This window comes from Trachurus japonicus, chromosome 6 (genome assembly GCF_045865225.1).
Source record: "Trachurus japonicus isolate A0001 chromosome 6, Traja_1.0".
Lineage (NCBI taxonomy): Eukaryota > Metazoa > Chordata > Actinopteri > Carangiformes > Carangidae > Trachurus > Trachurus japonicus.
The window spans coordinates 19,655,990-19,670,471 of record NC_140912.1 but is presented as its reverse complement, the minus strand read 5'-3'; the positions used below and the strand labels follow the sequence as shown (position 1 = coordinate 19,670,471).

The following is a 14,482-nucleotide window of genomic DNA, read 5'->3' as shown; positions in this document are numbered from 1 at the left end:
GTGAGACAATGTGTAAAAAGACACCAAAGGATGCATGCAGTCTACACTGTGTAGACTGCAGCTGCTGTTCCTCTGAAAATACTAAAGCATTGTCCGCATTAACCTTTAGTCTTGGGTTTCACATAATAAACTATTAGGCATCTGGACAAACAGTAGAGAGGTGGTGAAAGGTGACTAGAAGCTGCAGCATGGCAGGCAATATTTCCTTTTCCCCTCTCTCCTGCTTGTTTTTTTCTTTTTTCCCCCTGCATCCCAGTGTCTCCATTCCCATATCTTCATAATAAACCCTTGATTTCAGTCTGTTTTTCAGTTTCCCTACCAAACACATGCACAGGCTGGAGAACTGTCTGCTCATGTGCCCCTTCTATGGTCTAAGTCCTGCTGTTTTAGGAAACTGCCAGGGATATTTGATTCTCCTGCTCTCAGTCGTTTGATCTGTAGTCCCTTTTAGCTCTTGCATGCAGCTCTGAGTCCCAGTGGGCAAAGAATAACAAATGAATTAATTCCAGTGATGCATCCAGCTGAAATAAAACACACCCAGGAGATCATACGAAATAACAAAAGGGAAAAAAAAGTATCTTGAGCAACTGTGTTTTCCCTGGCTACTTCTCTGTTGTTTTTGTAATGTCTTCAAGTTTGAAAGCAGGTTTGCAATCAAGAGTAAAACTATTTAAAATAATTTACTCCTACTCTAATTTTGTTGCAATTTGTTTATGTAGAGCATGTGAATGAATCTATGACAATTCAGTTTATGTCTGATGGAAGTTAGGAGAACAGAGTCATCAGGAAAACACAATATTTTGTTGATACCATATTTGTATATAATGTTGTAAAGTGGTAACAGGAATGGAAATACACTTTGGGAAGAGTATTTGCTTTGTCATGCCAAGTCCAAATTTGGTGTTTCATTCTTTGAAAGGATGTTGTCTACTAAGATGTGAGCTTTCTTAGCTGTCATTGACAGTGTAATGGCTGAACCGAAATTAGATGTTTTGGCCCATTAAGGAGTTTTGCTTTGAGTCACCAGCTGTGCCCATGCACCCTTACTGTTAAGTCACAAAGCAGAGTTCCTACTGCTTAGCAACCTTGACAAGATGTAACCTTCTTCCACAAAAAGATGAGGTTTTAACAGTTGGTTTATCATGAGGTGTTCTTGTGAATTCTTGGGCTTTCTGTTGCCATATTATTACAGAATAGCTTGGGCTTTAACAGGCAAGGCAAGGCAATTGTATTTGTCTCAAAGGATCCACTTATTGGAGTCTTTGTTTCCTAGGACAAGAGGGCCACAACTGAAGGAGCCTTCAACATCAGACAGCTTAGCATGGCTCAGTCCTTTTTACAAAATACCTGTAGTAAAGAAAAAGTCTGGCACACAACCCTTGTTTTTCTGTTTTCACTCTTTTTAGTGCAGTTTTAACTATTTTTCATTATTTGTCCTAAGCTAGAAGTCTCTTTTTACTGTGCCAATATTTTCACTTATTGCAAAATATCAGAATATTACTTTATATCTTCCAACGACCTCTCTCAGATTGCTATTGTTAAGCACACAATGCCTTCTCAGACTTCACACATCTGCTGTTTTCCAGCTTAGCTAGGTGTGAACTTGAATAACACTGACCTCAAGATTTTTAAGACAATGAATCCATAAGTAATGAAACACACATAAATTTGATCGCAAAAAAAAAGTAATGAAACACACATAAATTCTATCACCACATCGTTGGCACCAAAAGTGTGGCTGGCACATTTCGCCAAACATGAACTGATTGTTACGCTCTTTCCCTCATTGTGTGTGTATGTCTGTATGTGCGTGAGTGTGAATGTCTGTGTCCGTGTGTGTGTGTGTGTGACACCATAATGAGTTAAGCATAAAGTGCTGGAGCCTGCTTTCATTCAAGAGTGGTGACGTCGTCCTCCGAGCGGACTGAAGGGAGTTTTGGGAGACCACTGCAAGTGGAACTCCTTGCGAGGCTGGGCTGTAACTTGAAGCCAAAGAAAAGTTAGAGAGAGAGAAAGAGAGAGAGAAAGAGAGAAGCTGAGGGAGGAAGGCAGAGAGAGAGGGAGAAATGGAGGGCGGGGGAGGGAAGGACTGAAGGGCCGAGAGAAGGTGATGTCAGCTGAGTTCAGAAAGTAAACAGAGTTCCAGACTGCAGCATGCTGTCTGCGGGACGGGAACTGCAGCTGGGGCAAACCCACGGGGGCACCAACACAGTCCCCTGGACCATCACCTTTATCTCTGGGAAGGAGGGCTGGTTCCTCTTCATCTCCCTCTTCATCCTCATCTCCTTACCCCAAGCGAGAACCTGGCCTTATGGTAAGACACTGACAAAGACTTTACCTTCACTGATCTTATTTTTCCTCCCTCACCGTACCTCACCTCCTCTTGGTTTATGTCCTTTGTTCTCAAAAAGCCGGCATCAGCACTCTCTCTCCATCCCCTCTTCCCTTCTATCGTTTAAGAGCATAACAGCACTCAGCAAGGCTTGTGAAAGAAGACCCACAGAGAAGCAGTGATGTAAAAACCTTTCCTCTTACAGAGGCAGCAAAGAGAAACAGCACTGACAAGTTTGTGCAGCTTTTGTCTTTACAACTTTTATTCTTAAAACACAGAGTATGTGATTGTCCCATGTGGATTTTTTTATTGTCCCATAAAAGAAGATACTCATGATCTTCACACTTTTTTCATCTCATAGCAGTTGTACTTTCTCTTTGTGAAATCAAAGTGAGGTTGTTTTTGTTCTCTTTAAAAAAAGAAAAACCTTGGATGCTGCCACACATTCCTTAAGGTAAAATGAGGCGGTTGGAGTCCTAATGGGGCTGTTGAATCTTGGCACATAGTCCCATTTGTGCCTAAGTGTTGTGGATGAACTCACTAACAAATCAACATGAACTCTGCCTGTTTACCCTTAGTGACCACTTGATCTTGCAGGAGGAAGACATGAGTCATGTTTGAGTCGATCACGTTGACTGTGGTAATGTGTATACCATACCCCGTCTCCAAGACTCCCAAACCAACCCAACCTCTGCCCTCTGTCTGATTTCCCTCCGCACGGTTACCACACCGTGTAGTAATACCTTCAATTTGTAATGGTGGTGAATGTGGCGAAGTGTTGGGTAGAGTGCAGCTGTGTTAAACCTCCGTGATTAAGAGAGTTCCGGCAGATTTACTTACTTACGTTGTCAGCTGAGTTACTCTCAGCACAGCTTGTTTTGTTGTACTGTATAATCAGCTGATGATAGATCTTTTCCACGGCACAACCTAAAATACTTTACATTTTCAAAGCCTATAGCGAAGGTGTTTATATGCAAATCCTACCTTTATGGAAATGTCTGTTTTTGTGTGTGCCTGTGTTCATATCCATTTGTGCATGTTTGAGGCTTTTTTTTTTTTTTTTGACCCATGTAAGGTTTCCTGTTCAGGCTCCCCCACCGACATGACTCCGGAGATCCTCTGGTCTTCTGACACTCTCTTCATGGTGTATTTAACTTAAGTCCACAGGGAAGCAGTCAGAGAATGATATTAGAGTGGAGAAAGTGAAATCTTGGCACAGAGTTTTGTTACGAGCAAAAAAAAAAACATGGCCACATTAGGAAAAACGAGTGTATCAGACACCGGACCCAGCCGTCCATTCCAAGTTCAGTGGCTATATCTTGAAAACAAATGTGCACAGCTCAGACTCCTGTTTGACCTACATAATGTGTCTGTGTATGGACAATTTGTGGATAGGATATTTCAATGGGTTTGTGGTTTCCTACCGGATGAAGGTTTATTTAAAGCAATCTGCAGGATGGACACTTGGGATCAGTGCTTGGGGTTGGACTGCACTCAGATACGCGCTGCCCACAGAGCTCCCCTGGGAGTTTCCCTCTTCCATGATGGCTAAATCACTTCAACCTCAAAATACCAGACAGCTGCTGTGGGCAGTAGGCAGTAGCCCATACGTGTGCACGTATGCACTCACTGCTGCTGTAAAAACAACTATGTTTCCATGATACACAGCATGAAATAAGCACCATGTAGTCAGGAGGAAACTATTCATTCAGTACTGGACTAAAACTTGTTATTTTCATCACTCTCTTTCCAAACATTTTCTCACATGGGTTGTCACTTCATTACAGCAGAGCACAAGTATGATCTAATGTGTGACAATGGCCAAGTGAAATTGTCTGACTTACTGGATACCACCAGGGATAAGTGAAAAATGTGTTTTTATGTAATTTGAGTGAGCTGAATGTGAAAAACATTGACTTTTTTGAAAAATATGAAAAATATTTACTTGCTTGCAGCCATGGCTTATTTCTTTCATTGATATATTTTTGATCATACCTCTCCAGTAGCCCAGCCTCAAAAACATGAACATTGTTGTCAGACCATTAGCCAATGATAAGCTTGCACCATTGGTTGTCCAGCCAACTGTTTGTATTTCCTCTCTGGTTATTTGGCCTAAACAAGTAGTGTTGCCAACTCCACCACCTTTGTTGCTACATTAATCGACTTTTCAGACACCTTCAGCAAGGTTTTCAAAAAAGTATCCTCTGGATGAACCTCACCTACTTCCCTATGAAGATAGTCACCAGAATTCCCCCCATGAGTGCGTCAGTGGACTTTCCCTCCACTGGCACACCTTACTGTGCTGACCACAGGGCAGCTGACGTGAATGAGATTCCAACTTTCTCTCTGAGTGATCATTTTACAAGTAAATATAACCAAAAACAGTGCAGCTGTTGCTTCTGGTGACTCTGTTAGATGTGACCGCTGGTTAACAGTGTTAATGAGATGCATTTAAGTCAGCATTTCATACTTATTCCATTGGCTATCAATATAAACAGGAAAAAACAGCCTTACACCTTGCTTCCAGAGCTTTACTGGGATTTGTGAGCACAGAGTAGGAGAGCTGCAAACAGATAAAGGGTTGAAACTGGCCAACACTAGGATGCAAATAGCCTGTGATGCAGTCCAGTCATATACTCAACTCTGAGCATATTGAACTAATCCCAGAATTCTCGCTGGACTCCACTGCATTGTATGTGGCTGTCCAGCTTTGTTTGGAGTTAAAAATAGCTTGGTGCTGTCAAACAAGACAATATACAAGCTGATAAGATACAGTGTCTGAGCAGTGAGCGAGACAAAGACAAGCCAGGAGAATAATTGGTTTAAATGCCACAGACAGCAGTGTGCACGGCTGCATTTCTGATAACACATGGATATCAAATTAGAGCCTAATTTCACAAGTTATCTGAGAGTCTGAAGGCAGCGCTTGGATGTGAATGTGAACTTGGTCAGAAGCGGTCGCTGACAAAAAATCATAACAAACAAAAAAGCAGATGTCGACCTTTGGGATTTATTCTGAGCTGAGTTCAGAGGAAGTTTCCTCCTGAAAATGATGACAAAGTGGCTGGAGCTGATGCAGGCTTATGAGGCACATGCAAGGTCAAATTCAGCTCCTGCAGCACATTTCGAATGCATATCTGCAAGCTTGATATTTGAAAAGTACATTAAAAAAACAGAAAAGAAAAAAATAACAACGATAATGTGGATGTTTCCTGTGCTCAGCAGAAGCCAGGGTTTGTTGTGGCTCTTCGTGGGTCAGCAGGGTAATAAGGTCAGACTCTAGGTCACAAGATCTGAATTGCCATGACGACCTCTGTATCCAAGGTGATAATTATGTCCACTAGCCACATCAATGGTTTGCAGCCGAGATGTGGCCTTTACTAAACTGGACCTGCGGCTTTTTCTGATTACAAGGAAGCAGTTTGTGACACATTGTGGTGTCCAACAAGCAGAGCAGCGGGGTGTCTGTTATGATGTTTGACTTTCATGTCTATGGCTTCTTGACATTCATGTTGAGGTGTACATGTAAGAGCCCAACATCTGGAATGGAAAAAAGGACATACCACTTACATAAGACCAGAAAAGCCAAAAACCCACACAAAACTCTGCACGCTTAGATACAAAATCAAGGGGAGGGGGGGAAAAAAAAGAAAAGAAACGTTTGTGATCTGCTGTTAAATTGTTTTTGTGGCTTAGTGCCAGTGCTCTCTCTCTCTCTCTCTTTCTCTCTTTCTCTCTTTCCCCCTCTTTTTCACACACACATACACACACACACACACACTACAAGAAGTTATGTGTGCTCTGTGGAAATATGTAGACACAGTCACATACCAAAAACACCGAAACGAGACAGGTTAGATAGTTGGATAGGAAGGGTGCTAGACAGAAATGAGGCGCAATAGAGAAGCAAACTTTGTTATCGGATAAGAGAGTCACCTTTCTGACAACTGTCAACACTTCCAGCTTGTGATTAAGTATACAGGCCAGGGGCACACAGCGCAAACTGAAGTTTTGTGTAAATTGCAGGTTTGTGAAACAGAAGATAATGATAATAATGATGATGTGTGACATGAGCACGGCGGTGTCATTTTCCTCTCTCGCATTCAAATAGTTTTCACAGTGCCTGTGCTTTCAGAATTTTATTTTTAACACAACATCGTGCATCTCGTAACTTCTGCGCAAACGCCCCTTCGCTTATGGGTTTGGGCCTGTGCATGTGCATTCCCACACCTGTTCGAAATTTCCCCAAACTGCTGTAAAATCCCACGAGAAATCGGCCCTGTCCAGTCTGTAGTTACCTGCAGGTACAGATGTGTGCTCACAGATGTGTGTGTGTTTTTATTTTTTATTTTTATATGGCAGTAAACTTTATACTCGAAGAAATGAATAAACTGCTCGGATGTGAGCCAAAGCACGGTTATGTAAAATAGATCCTCAGTTGCGTTGTGTGTTGTGAGTCAGTAAACACTCATTAAGGAGTGGAGATACTAGTCCAGCAAAATAGAGATGCATTCCAACATGCACACAGCACTGGGGGAGAAACCTCTGAGTCACGCTTCAGAGAAGAACATAACAGCTTTATCAGCAGAACACGAGGTCAGCAAAAATCTGTACACTGTGTTTAAAGAGGCAAAAAGCTGGTGCTTGTGTTTATTTACCTCTACAAGGAGCATAGAAAAAATAAGATTATGGCAATCTGAAAACTAATCCTATCACATACTGGAGGCATGTGCTGTCATGTCACTGACTGTCTGAGGTCCAACTAAAGATCACTCTCCAGCCTTGCCTATTCCACTCTGAATCATCTTCTTGAGTGTGCTGAGGGCAACCACAGGAAGTCACTTCTCTGTCTAAGGAGTAGACACACAGCAGCGATCCATGTAATGGCAATACCAGACCGGCACGTAAAGTCTCTTGACCCTTTCATGTTTATGTCCTATAAATCAGCTTTTCACAGTCTCTGCGGCCAGCGTCCTTAACAGGCCTCAGCGAGGAAGCAGGCAAGCTGTCCCGTAAGGATTGAAGTCCGGTCAGCACCTCTTAATCCTCCATGTGGCAGGCATCACACCTTTTAAAACACTGTTTTCATCCTGCACTAATGGTCACAGCAGCACAAAGAGTGGCAGCAGTTTACAGGCTGAGGAGTAAACTTGGCTAGAAACACTGTTGACAGTGGCCTTGGTCCATCCAGAGTCTCTTGTTTGACATTCAAGTCCGACTTGTGTAATTTCGGTCATAATGCAATCATAACAGACGTAGTTGTTTGAAGGGTAGTTGCTTCCAACTACATTTTAATGCATGTGAGTGAAAGCAGAACAGTCAGGCTACTGTAACAATTACGAACTTTATAAACAAAATAATCCCCAGAGTCGTTGCACTGATTTAAATATTATTATTATTATTATTATTATTTCCTAAATGGGCCCTCCTCAGTGGATTGCGACTTTTGATAATTGATTTTTACTGACATTACAGAAAAAGAAGATTATAGGCTTTTATGTACTTTGAAAAAAAAATACTAACATGATTGTATTTATGCCTATTTGTACTTTCCTCACAGCACGGTGCATAATACCAACCAGTCTTTGCTCTGTGTCTTCCTTTTTTGTCAAAACAGACTAAACACGCACGCCATGCCCATGCTGTGGATTTTTGTGGTTCTCACTCGTGGTCAAAGTAAATCCACAAAAATGACAATCTGAATAGAAACCATGAACTTCTCTTTTTCTCTCTCTCCCACATGGAGACAGACCAAACTAAACAAAAGAAAACTTTAATTTCAATAACAAAGCCAAGAGGTCGTAAGTTTACTTTCGTTTTTAACTGGGGGAATCTATCACTGCTGGGTAGCGTGACAGGCTGGTCACCGTTTAAGCGACTAAATAGGCCAGTGACATGATATCAGTCAGTCCTGAGATCTACCACAGGGCCATGGCAAAAAGAGAGCAGAATGACACCCTTGTTGTTACAGACATGCTGCATCTGGTTTGAGGTCAGTGCGAACAAATCAAGCTGAGTCCATTTTTATCAAAACAGTAGATGACCCTATACGGGAATCATAAAACAGCCTGCTGCAGCTTTGTGAAGCACAAACCGTGTCCTTAAATAACCTGTATTAAAGTTGACCTAGTGGCATTCCAAAACCCACCTCTCTGTTTGATAAATGAATGTGTATGTCATATTTCTAGGACGAATAGCTGAGGTGAAGGCCAGATTGAATCTGGACCGAGATACAATTTATGATATCATTAATGTGGAAGGGCGTCAGGACGACTCCGTCTTCATTCCAAGACATCTGTTCTTCCTCTCTCTTGCTGACCGTCTGCAAACTACCACAGCTTGTGTGTGTGTGTCAGTGCATTTGTGTGCGCGTCTGTGTTTTAAATTCTTGGTTTCACCAAACTTCTATAAACAGTGAATAAATCTAGTGTGCAACTACGCCTTTACAAATAAAACCAGCATGCAAGTGTGTCTGTGTGTCTTCAGCGGGGAGCCAGCAGGAACAATAAATGGTGGGATTCGAGCATTGAAGGCAGAGAAGTTATTATGATTGCAGGGCTGGTGGGAGGGTACGGACAATCTGCTGCAACGATATGGTGCCAAGTTTAAAGTGCAGCTTGTGTTAGTTCTCTGTTCACATCTGCCACAAGAGAATTTCCACTTGTCTGTTTCAGCTTTTAAATCCACTGTTACATAATCATAACCACTCAGACTCAAAGGTCCCTGAATCACTGGTTTCCAGTCCAATCAAACATTGTATTTATTGGGCAGAGACTTAACAAAGAAGAAGGCCAGTGTTTACACTCTTGGTTTGCACAGCTTTTTCTGATTAATGATTTTAATTTTGTTTTCCTTGACGGTGACTTTACTATTGTGGCATCTCATCTGAAGTAAAATAGTATGAGAGCAGAGCACACAGAGGAGGTAAGTAAACGACTGGGAAAATTGCGGTCTTTTAAAGTGGAGCTTGCAGCCATATGGTGGTGAAAATAACCAGAGAGCACAGCAAAGAGCAGCAGCTTGGATAAACACTGAATTGGCCAGAATCCTTCCACTGTTGTTCAGGCGTCTGCTGACCATAACCCATGTCTTCTCACATTTTCCCACAAGGCCCAATGTTTCATTTGATATACTCTCTTGACTCATCCTCCTCCCTGTCTCTCTCCGCTTATGTAATAATGCTTTGATAAATAAACATTTCCTGGTTGCTTCGTTGTGTGATATTACTGAGTTGTTGACTGCAACCTCTTGTCTTCTTTAGATTACAGGCACTTGTACAACCACTGCCCGGGCCCAGAGTGGAACGTTATGTGCAGGGGCTGCTGCGAGTATGACGTGATCCGGTGTAAATGCCCACTTCAGGGGACTCCAGTGGGCTATGCCGTGCCCTGCTGTCGGAACGCCATCAATGAGTGCGATCCCTGCATCATCCATCCAGGTAGACACTGTCGATATGGACATAATTACTCCAGTTTGATAACATTGGAACGTACTCTTATACTCTACCAAAGGAAGAAGTTCTTGGAACTGAGTATTATCTGTTGAAATTATCCATATCATTTTATTTACCTATCAATCAGTCAGTATATCAAACTTTATTTCTAGAGCACCTCTCATACAAAAAAGCCCTGAATGCTTTACATGGTAAAATAATAAGCAAAAAAGGACATTTACACACATACACATACATGCGCATTTGCACACACACTTTACTTTTAAAGTAAAATTAAAACACAGCAGAATTAAAAACACAGCCTTATAAAGTCATAATACAAACACTGCTGGAAATTCATACTGAGTGAGGAAAAACAGATTTTCGAGTTCATCTCTTTAGTGCAGCCTGACGCAATGCAAAGGTTTAGTTGACTGTAATTGTAATTTGATTTTCATACCTCTAATGGTATTAATCATTTATTGGTCTTATTGCTTACATCTGCGCTTCATGATTTTCTCTTACAGTAATGTGTTTTCCGAGGATTTAAATCAATGTTAATGATGATGATATCATTTGTGCAATACTAAGGGCTGCCTATCAGCTGCACAGCTGTTTGTATTGTAGCACGACAAACACTAAGATGGAAAGACTGAAAATAAGTTCTGTTTTTGTGTCTGATCTAATTTGTTTCTGGGCCAACTTCACATTGGCACCCTTTCTAGACTTACTGGCTGAATCCTCTTGTTTTGGCAGAGTGCTGGAGTGTATGAACACACTTGGAACTTTGATTTGTGAATGAAGTGGTTGTGAAGCTGTGTGTGTGTGTGTTTGTTCTCTGAGATAAGCACATCAATGTCTGTGTAACATGTATGCAAAGTTCAGGAGGCCACAAATCAGAGATGTCTGCACATGTGTACTGCAGCTTACACACATACCATTTACTCATAGAAGGATGTCATGTTTTCCTCTCAGCTTGAATGTGGTCATGTTTTCCTTTATTGGAGAAAAACAGCTGTTGAGAGTTAAATGTATACCTGTACATTTAGTTTTACTGTTAAACAAAAAAAAAAAGCAGTCCATCCTCTGCAAATGAACATGAATCATCTTCCTGTCCCTTCTGCTACAGTGAAAAATGATCTTAATGAGATTACCAACCAAAGAAAACACATATTAAATCAACGTCATCCCAACTTTGACAACTCTTTTAAAAGATTTAAAGAGACAGTTCAGGTTATTTGACCTGGGGTTGTGTGAGGTAGTCCGGCACAGTAAGTGTGTCACCTGCAGTATATTTAGGTCAGTGCGCCACGATTTACGAGAAACGACCGGAAGCACAGGCACAGAGCGGTTACATTTTTAAAAGACCTTCACCAAAACAATCCATTTTCCAATAAGACTATTTTCAGCACTTCATCTTCCCATGAAAACAAAGAGAAGTTTTGCTCTTTCTGATTCACTCAGCTGATCTGCGGCTGTGGTGTGACACAGTCTTGTCCTTAGGAATACGGACGTTCAGCGGCTGAGAATGATGAAGCACCAAAGTACAATGCTGTCCCTTTGATGGGGGATGTTTGTGTACTTTGTATTCAGTCTGACTCCTGCTTTCCTGTAATATTTCTCCCGGCTCTGTTTCTTTCAGGTTGCAGTGTATTTGAGAACTGTAAGCGCTGCAACAATGGGACATGGGGCCCCAGGGATGACTTCTTCATTAGTGGCCAATACTGCGCCGAGTGTCGACCCGGCTGGTCTGGTGGAGATTGCCTGAGTGGGTCTCTTCATTCTCCTTATTACAAATCCTACATGGCTTCATTATAGATGTTTGTATGTTTCCCCTATACTGTGTTGTACATGTGTTTTGCTTTCCTGTTTATTTAACTTCTGTGCCAACTGGGAAAGCTGCTGCATGCCCAGGGGGCGTTATAGCCAAGATTCAGGAACCCCATAAAACAATTTAATATATAACAGTTGGACGTCGACTATAGCTTTCTCAATATGCAAATGCTCCACCAAAGGCTACAAGAGGCATACATTTAATTAAAAGGCTGCTGAATGTCTTTGTTGCTCCTGTGTGTATTGTGTTCACACTTCTTTATGCTGTTGAGAACAACATGGGGCTTTTAAAGAGTCTTTGGAAAGTCAAGTGTAATTACTTTTGGTTTAAATGGCATCACAAACAGCTGAATGACCCCCAGAATAATAATTAAGCTGTAATTAACATCCTCTGAAATTTAAGTGGCAACCTATTTCTACACAACTTTCCAAATTGGAATTCCTCATGTGTTTTCAGAGTGTGGGGGAGTGATCCGTAAACGACAGGGCCACTTGGTGCTGGAGAGTTATCCCAACAATGCTCGGTGTGAGTGGACCATACAGGTGGACCGTCCCTTTACCATCGAACTCAGGTAAAGTCATCAAGGTCCTGAGTTTCCTGTAAGATTAATAATAAGCAAAGCATGTTAGTACGTTAAGGATAACCAACTTTATTAGGATTCATCCTCTCTGGGATCATGAATACTAATACAACATTTCAAAGCAATCTATGCAGAATTATAACAAGACCTAAATGCTGGATCGACTGAGAAAAAGACATTACCATAGAAAAAGCCACTCTAGTACTTATGAGGCTAAAAGAGAAAAGAGTCGACTGCAGACAAGTTATTCTGAATAATTCACAGACGTTGCTGTCAACAGTTTGCATTGGAGCTATTTTCTACTGAGGAATCTATTTTAAATTGTGGACAAGTTCTTAATTTCAGCCAAAACGTAAAAAGACAATAGTTGATGCGGATACACAGCTTACAGAAAAACGCAGATAGGTTAAATGTGTACAATAAAGAATACAGCAAAACTTTGTCTTAATAAAGTCCAAGTCAGCACAGTTTAATCTGGCAATATTAACGCTTGAGTTTTTGCAATCCTCATTGTCCATCTGCAATAGTTATTAAAAGCCCAGCTCGTTGAAGTCATATTTTCCCTCTGTTCAGATATTTCTGCAAGATGTATGTTGGGGACCGGTGGCAAGTCTACAACAGAATTTGGAAACCACACAACCTCTTTTTTGAGGAAAGTTATTACTTTTCAGTCCTGTGATAGCTTTCTATTTCTGTAATGTTCTCCATTACATACAACACATTTTATAGATGAGCATTTGTGCAGGGCTTTAACAGACCAAAAGCTCCATACAGTCAGATTCAGACAGAGCATGCAGTGCATATGGCAGTGGTTTGTTGTGTGCATAAAAGACATTTAACGATTCCATGTGTTCAGTATGTTTTTTTTTTCTATAAAGCTTTGCATTAAACTTAGCAACCGTGAACTGTGACATACGCTAGACTGCAACTCCAAATCTATTCTGTCAGGACAAATGCCAATATAGGCACAGCTAATGTTTAAATGTCATATTTTATATACTTAGTATGTGGCATAAATCCAAGAAAGCCTCTAAATGAAATAGCGCTGCTGTGCTCAGAGATAGACTAATGGAAAGTTATACCTTTGTGCCACTGGGGAATTCCTGGCAGGCTTCTCTTGTATATTTCTGTCTTTAACTACTGTTGCTCACTGTACACTCTCATCACAAGCAACATATTTACTGAATTACAACTGGCATTAATTATTTGGAGCTGCTTCAGGCCACCATTAAGCATTTCCGTAAATCCCATTAGTCTAAGCTTCCCTGACCCAAGGGTCTATGATAAAGGATAAAATTAGAGGATTTGGGTGCATGCCATTGTCCTATACAAAGTTCAACAGTCCTTCATGTCTGTTGCAATGTTCGGCTGGGGAGATTACATCTGAAATGGCCCAGGAGGGGGAACGAAGACTCCTTTGTGTTTTTTCCTAATACAGCTGGCAGTCATCTCAATGTCACACTCACTGCAACCAAACCAAACAGCTCATGAATTGAAAGTGTCTGTTTAATGTCCTCTAAAAGTCATTATAGTCACATATGTTAACAGGCCACAACTTCTGGATGTCCTGACTGTTGAAAGCACACAAAGGATGTTTTGGAAACGTTACCTAGAAGTTTCGTTCAGGAATCCTCGGCCCTCTTACTACTTGTTTTGGAAACAAGATTGTGCAATCAACATGTTAAGTAGGAGTAATGAATATATTTTATAGACATTTACCGGCCGCAGATCTGAAATAACGAGAATCCTGTTTATAGACTGGGATTAGCAGTGCTGTTTATCAACATTTTTTTATTGCCAGGGTAGGTTACATAAATGTAATGGCAGTCACATGTGCTCATAGGCTGTTTGATAAGCACACTGAGAGTGTTATGGGTAGCTCACCTATTATGGGAGTGAGATATTTTTGAAGAAGTTACCAAAGCTTGCTAAAGTCAAAACTCCAAAGATAGGAATTTGTCTTTGGTTTATTTTTGTCTTTTCCATTTTATTTTGGCTGCCAAGTAAACTTCATACTGGGTATTTCATCTTTGCTTGTATAATGTTGGAACAGAGTTGGTAAGTACAGTAATTATAGGATCTTACTTGTCTATGCCTGCCTTAGCCATGATCTCAGGTGTTTTTCTTCTTTACTGCTGTAAATGAATTAGCTCCCATGAGTCTTTGTTGCACTGAAAGCAGAAGAAAAAAGAAGAAATGTAAATCTTTGACTCCTATAACTGCTGTGGTAAAAAATGAGACACATTTCACACAACATTAAGAACCGTAATCCGTGTAATAGTGGGCAAATCACCTTTAGCAGCT

At 41.1% G+C, this 14,482-nt stretch overlaps 1 protein-coding gene across 2 annotated transcripts in view; it reads left to right on the top strand.

Moving 5' to 3' along the window:
- The window catches only part of pamr1b (peptidase domain containing associated with muscle regeneration 1b), a 49,617-nt gene that overhangs the window by 24,703 nt on the left and 10,432 nt on the right, over positions 1 to 14,482 (top strand). The window contains exons 1-4 of one of the 2 annotated variants that reach the window (XM_085779628.1): positions 1,898 to 2,314; positions 9,594 to 9,770; positions 11,407 to 11,532; positions 12,055 to 12,169. In XM_085779628.1, coding sequence (XP_085635754.1) covers positions 2,155 to 2,314; positions 9,594 to 9,770; positions 11,407 to 11,532; positions 12,055 to 12,169 — 578 coding nt within the window. In that variant the 5' untranslated portion in view covers positions 1,898 to 2,154. Of the gene's footprint in view, positions 1 to 1,897; positions 2,315 to 9,593; positions 9,771 to 11,406; positions 11,533 to 12,054; positions 12,170 to 14,482 lie in introns of those variants that run through there. The other variant, XM_085779629.1, reaches the window with a different exon arrangement.